Source organism: Cyprinus carpio, chromosome B17 (assembly GCF_018340385.1).
Source record: "Cyprinus carpio isolate SPL01 chromosome B17, ASM1834038v1, whole genome shotgun sequence".
NCBI lineage: Eukaryota > Metazoa > Chordata > Actinopteri > Cypriniformes > Cyprinidae > Cyprinus > Cyprinus carpio.
This window is the reverse complement of record NC_056613.1, coordinates 14773375-14779260: the sequence shown is the minus strand read 5'-3', so window position 1 is coordinate 14779260 and position 5886 is coordinate 14773375. Positions and strand designations below refer to the sequence as shown.

At 37.6% G+C, this 5886-nt stretch overlaps 1 protein-coding gene across 7 annotated transcripts in view; it reads right to left on the bottom strand.

Moving 5' to 3' along the window:
- Window positions 1–346: 346 nt before the first annotated feature.
- The window catches only part of hectd1 (HECT domain containing 1), a 28883-nt gene continuing 23343 nt past the window's right edge, over window positions 347–5886 (bottom strand). For all 7 annotated transcript variants that reach the window (XM_042742438.1, XM_042742442.1, XM_042742439.1 and 4 more), the window contains 7 exons: window positions 3864–4001; window positions 3159–3766; window positions 2455–2533; window positions 1712–1805; window positions 1307–1457; window positions 727–871; window positions 347–611 (listed from right to left, as the gene is read on the bottom strand). In XM_042742438.1, the coding sequence (XP_042598372.1) occupies window positions 474–611; window positions 727–871; window positions 1307–1457; window positions 1712–1805; window positions 2455–2533; window positions 3159–3766; window positions 3864–4001 (1353 nt within the window). In that variant the 3' untranslated portion in view covers window positions 347–473. The remainder of the gene's footprint in view (window positions 612–726; window positions 872–1306; window positions 1458–1711; window positions 1806–2454; window positions 2534–3158; window positions 3767–3863; window positions 4002–5886) is intronic.

Genomic DNA, 5886 nt, shown 5'->3' with positions numbered 1-5886 from the left:
GAAAAACAAATCCTAATATTTCAACAATGCAGGCACTAGTAAAACTTAAAACCTGTTAAGGAAATGCCCAAACACTCTATAGTTAGCTCTACAGAAGCAGGTGTGCTTGTGTCCAGGGTCTGACGCTGCAGATGGTGATATCAGGGTCTGAAAAAGATGATCTATGCTAAAATTTACACTGAACCTGGAGTAATGACAGTAAACTCAGTAGGTGAGGATAGACTACCCTGGCTGCCAGCGGCTCAAGCCCTTTAAGCGGTAGAGTGACCTGGGAAAGGCCTTGTGAAGCAGTCAGTGGAGGAGGAGACCCTAATCAGATTCAGAAGCTAGTGGAACTGCGACGGGACTGTTTTTCCGGGTATATGTGAGGTGCTTGGGGAGAAGGATTTCATCAGAGCACAGCTTTATTTTCTGCAACAAAACAACAGGCTTCACCAGTACGGGAGTTGGTCAGTGATGTAGGGAGAGCATGCTCAGTTGAGGTGGAAGCCCTTCTCCATGGTGGCAGCGAGGAGGCGATCTCTCATGATCTCTTCGGAGGAATATTCCGGCAACTTCAAGTAGTGCACACACGTGTTAACTGAAGGGTAGCTGGAATCTGTTGCATCAACCTAGAGGAGAAAACACCACAGCGGGTATGAACAGAGACAGAGACAGTGTTAGCTCTTCTTAATGGTATCTTAATGGCTGGGTTTTAGCGTCATGGATTTTAGTATGCTTGCGTACCTTGCGGACTACTGTGAGACGCGGATGGAGGTTGGCCAGTCCACCAGGGGGCAGGGTCGAGCAGCCTGTGGTGAATTGGAGGAAGGCTTTCCTCTCATCCGATGACATTCCACACAGCACTCGCACAAAGCGCACGAAACCAGGACTGCAATACAATTAAATCATCAGCAAGACATACACTGTCTGAAGAGTCACCAAGTTATTGAACATATATTTGTAGCAATAGCTAAAAATTGATTCTATGGGTCAAAATTACAGATTTTTCTTTTATGCCAAAAATCATTAGAACATTAAGTAAAGATCATGTTCTATTAAGATATTCTGTAAATTTTATATAATTTTTGATTAGTAATATGCATTGCTAAGGACTTAATTTGGATAGTTTAAAAGGCAATTTTCTCAGTATTTAAATTTTTTTGCACCCTCAGATTCCAGATATTCAATATCTCTGCCAATATTGTTCTAACCTGACAAACCACATATCAATGGAAAGCTTATTTATTCAGCTTTCGAAAAATTGACCATTATGACTGGTTTTGTGGTCCAGGGTCACATATCAAGAAATAACCGTAGTGTCTACCTGTCCCGTGTGTAGCCAAGTTTAGGCTCTGTGTAGTTAACTATGTCTTCAGCGGTCCAGGATGGAGACTGGTTGCCACACAAGATCATCTGCACCTCTTTATGACTAAATGAGCTGAGCTTCTCCATAGGAAACACCCTGTTAAAGCCCTCTGTAGCAAAACACATACAGACTGCCATTACAACAAAAATCAAATATATTTAGTTATGTATATTTATTTTAGTTTTATATTTCACATTTAGCAACATATTTGAAACTAATAAGAATAATGTTGTAACAAATGTTATTTATAATCAACTGATATTTGAAATGTATGTCTCTTGGACAGCCCAGTTACATTAGTAGCCCGAGCATACTGAAAGTACAAGGCATGAGAGTATTTGAGGCCTGCCAATCCTGTCATACCTCTAAAGGCTTCCATTTGCTTCTGGATTCCTGTGTGCATGCAGAAGTCAAACATGAGCTCTACGTACTCCTCTGCGTTTTCCATGGTGACCATCTGATGAGAGGACAGCAGAATTATTAGCATTCATGTCTTTTTTTTTCCATACAGGATGACACCAAAGACGTAATTACAGGTACTAAGCAAGCAGCAAGTTTCAAATTTTGCCACAAAAGTATAGGGTCAGTTTTTTTTTTAAATCTTTTATTCTCAATCTTTTAAGGGTGCATTTATTTGAACAAAAATGCACTAAAAACAGTAATATTGTGAAATATTACAATTTAAAGTAACTTTCTATTTGAATACATTTTAAAACGTAATTTAATCCCGTGTTGGTAAAGCTGAATCAGTAGTCATTACTCCATGTCACATGATCCTTCAGAAACTATTCTTATTGCTGATTTGGTCCTCAAGAAAACAGTCAATGTTGAAAACATTTATTCTAATTAAAATATATTTAATTTATTTATTACATTTATTTAATTTTATTTTTCAGACCAAAAAAAAAAAAAAAAATCTTACTGACCCAAAACCTTTGGATGGTAGTATAATTTTATCAAGATGATTTTTATCGGGTTTTAATTTGATCAGGAAGTAGTGGTACTTAGGGTGATAAGCACTGCTATACAAAAATAGCTACAAACAATTCATTAGCATAACAATACATACACCATAATAGATTGTGTCTGGACAACATGTGACCTACCTCATCCTCTCCATTGGGCTTCAAGTCTACTGATGAAAAACCATGTACTTTGGATGATGGACAGAACTGGAAATTTAATCTAATAAAAATAAAACATCAGATGAGTAACGTCTATAAATAAAATACCCTCCAAAAAGCAAGGAAGTAACATTCATGAAACGTCTCCCAAACTAACCTTATTATACAATTAAGTATGAGGTAATATTAATTAACATGCATTTACTAAACGGTTGGGTTTGGTTTATATTAGTTCCTTGTAATTATGGATAATAAGCTGTTATTAATCTAGTAAGTATATCCACCTGATTTTTTCCATAAGAGCAGGCGTGGCCATTTGTAAATTTTATGTGCGAGGCTACAGGTGTCATCCGCTTCCAGCTATTTTTAGCTGTAAAAAACAGCTTGTTTTGCTGCTTGATACTGTAATCTGGTGTTTCTTACCATGTTTATGTATTATCTTAATTATGAACACAATGGTTTGTAGGGCAGTTTTACCATTCACTGCACTTTATTTTTCTCACTATTACCTTACAGAGGCTAACGAACCAGAAGTCTTGTACATTTACAAAAAACAGCTTACTTTCACATTGAAAAATAAGGTGGATATGACCTCTATAACAAGGAGACTGTTAAAAATAAAAAAATAATTTTCCTAATTGCCTAATTTTCATTGATTAATATACAAAGTAATATTTATCTCTCACCCTAAATCTTCTACACTGAGTGGTGGGCCAGAGCCCATAGGGTTCTTCAGCATGAGATCCTGTAGCCGCGTGTTCTTCTCATCCTCTGACAGACTCTTATTGCCCAGGATCTGTCTGCGCTTCACAGACAGTGCCTTCAGCTCTTTCAGGAACTGTGCTCTGTGAGGATTTACCAGTTCAAAGTCCTCCCAGGTCAAGATGCCGTGATACCAAGCTGGTGGCTTGGGCTTGGGTGGGTCAAGGATAAACTCAGACTTGGAGTCTTCATCAAAGCTACCCACTGAGTAAGTGTCCTGACCCTCCTCGGTGGAAGCTTCGGACTGGATTTCAGAGAAGTGGCAGTCCGACTCGACACGAGTTTGATGAAGCAGCTTACTCATGTTGCTTTTGATGTCGCCCATACAGAGCAGTTTGAAGAAAGGCTGGGATATGGGCAGATCCACGAGCCGGTTGTCCTGGATGCATTTGGCCAGAAAGATGCCAAGAAACAGGAAAAGCTTGGTGATACGCTCCAGTTCATCACTGTCCTGAGGGAAGGGAGCAGGGAAAAGGCCACAGGAACGTTGCACATAATAGCCTGGTGGTTTCAAGCCACCGCCCAGATCCACCTGATAAACAACGAATAAGTTCATTAATCAGCCAAATTAAAAACAAATCTGTCATATCTGGGCTAGTGCCTTAAGGTAAAACAGCCAAATAACTCACTTGACGCGACTCATCATCTGGGAAGTCGTCGTCACAGAGCCAGATACCAAGGGAAGTCCTCTGGAACTCTGCAGCCACAAGAGCATAGAACTCCAGGGTGGGTCCAAGACCAGTGCCCTCCTCCCCCTGGAACTCCACCTGTGCAAAACCACGATCATTATCAGTCTTCATCAAATAGTTTGAAATAGTTGCTGTAGAGCAGTGGTTCTCAACCTGGGAACCAAGACCCAGCAAGCTTACATAAAATCATTTCAATAAATATAATTATTGAAAAAAACCAACATACAAAATCAGAAAAACATTGGTTTTGTTTCTTTTTTACAGCTGCACCACAAATTTAAGGAAACAGCGCATCCTGTTTGTTTTCTTTATTTTACAAAGGCACAGTTTTGTTCTTATTGTGAGTAGGGCTTCCATCGACTAAAGATTTTTGTGGTTGACTAGTAGACGTTCATTTGAAGCAATCAGTCGACTAATCGCATTTTTATATTAATGAACCATGTAATTCAACATAATACGCCTTTAATTTCCTATAGCCTATCAGTGCTCAAGCGCACACATAAAGCTTGCCACAGCGCACTGCAGAAGTAATGACTATGAATGCTTCAGGAAAAAAACAGCAAGAAGACTGCCTTAACATTATAATAATTAATTGATATGTTTTTTTCTGTATTTTCGGCAGCAGAAGTTGACGATACTGACTTGTCAATCCACAGTTTCATATGAATTACATAATCTAAAAATATCTGTTTTCCATTGAATTGGTTCATTTAAAAGTAGACATTTCCTATAGATATATATTTTTCATGTATGTGAGGCAAATAGTTTTTTTTTAGTTCAGAGACCTAGACGGCAGAAAGCATACCCTCTTCACTTTATTTTATAAAGCACAAGGTTTTGTTGTTACTGTGAGTGCATACATATAAAAGCAGACCTTTCACAGATTATTTTAAGTTAAATGCAAATAATCACACCGGTGCCTCCAAGTTGATTTATGCACTGAGCGCACTACTGTTCAGCTTCCACATTCTGTACAAACACTTCAATGGCGCACATGGCGAGTGGCCATGTAATGCTGCTCCAACTTACAAGTCACATCGGAAGTCACATTTGAAGTCAATGATCGAAATGAACGTTTGCATGTCCTGACCGATGTACTGTAATTACCACATAGACCAGCTGCTAAGGATCTGTCCATCACAGACATGGATTTTTTTTCTACGATTAAGCGACTTATGAAATTTAGATCAACTAATTCTCTTCTGGTCGACTAATGGTTAGTTGACTATTAGGGGGCAGCCCTAATTGTGAGCAGGGCTTGAAAATGAAAAAGCAGAATCGATATTTCAGTGTTTCTGTTCCTGCATTATTACAGTTCTGAAACCAGTTTGGGTAGAAGAAATACCGGTTAATAATGTTATTTTTTAAAAACAATTTTCTTTGCCTATAATAATAATAATAATAATAATAATAATAATAATTAAGTTTTCTTTACTCAAAAAATAAATAAATAAATAAATCCAGGAAGAGATCTGGTAACAGCCAATACATCATCTTTTCTAGATTTAGGCCAAAGGTAGGCTACTAAATATAAGAAAAAAAATCTAGCAACACTTTAAAGACATAACAGTATTTTTAAGATATTTAAAAATGTTTGCTGCATTGTTAAAAAAAATTCTACTTGTATAAGATTTTGTTTTGAGAGTGAAAAAATCAAGTCGTGTATAGGTTCACGTCGCATTTTATTAGCCCTATTACATTCAGAAATAATGTAGGCTAAAATGCCGGTAGGCCAAAAGCAAAATGTTTACAAACAAACACTGTAATTAGTTTCTCTCCACAACAAATCCTCTAAAGTTGAGGCTATGCGTTAAAGCTATAAAAACATCAACCTAAAAACAAACTCATTTATGGTGAAACTGATGCCTACCTCTCTCATTCAGCACAAATCCAATTATTTCCATATTTGCGACATATCTGGATACTAAAATATTATTTATTATAGGCTAGGCTTTGTACTTTC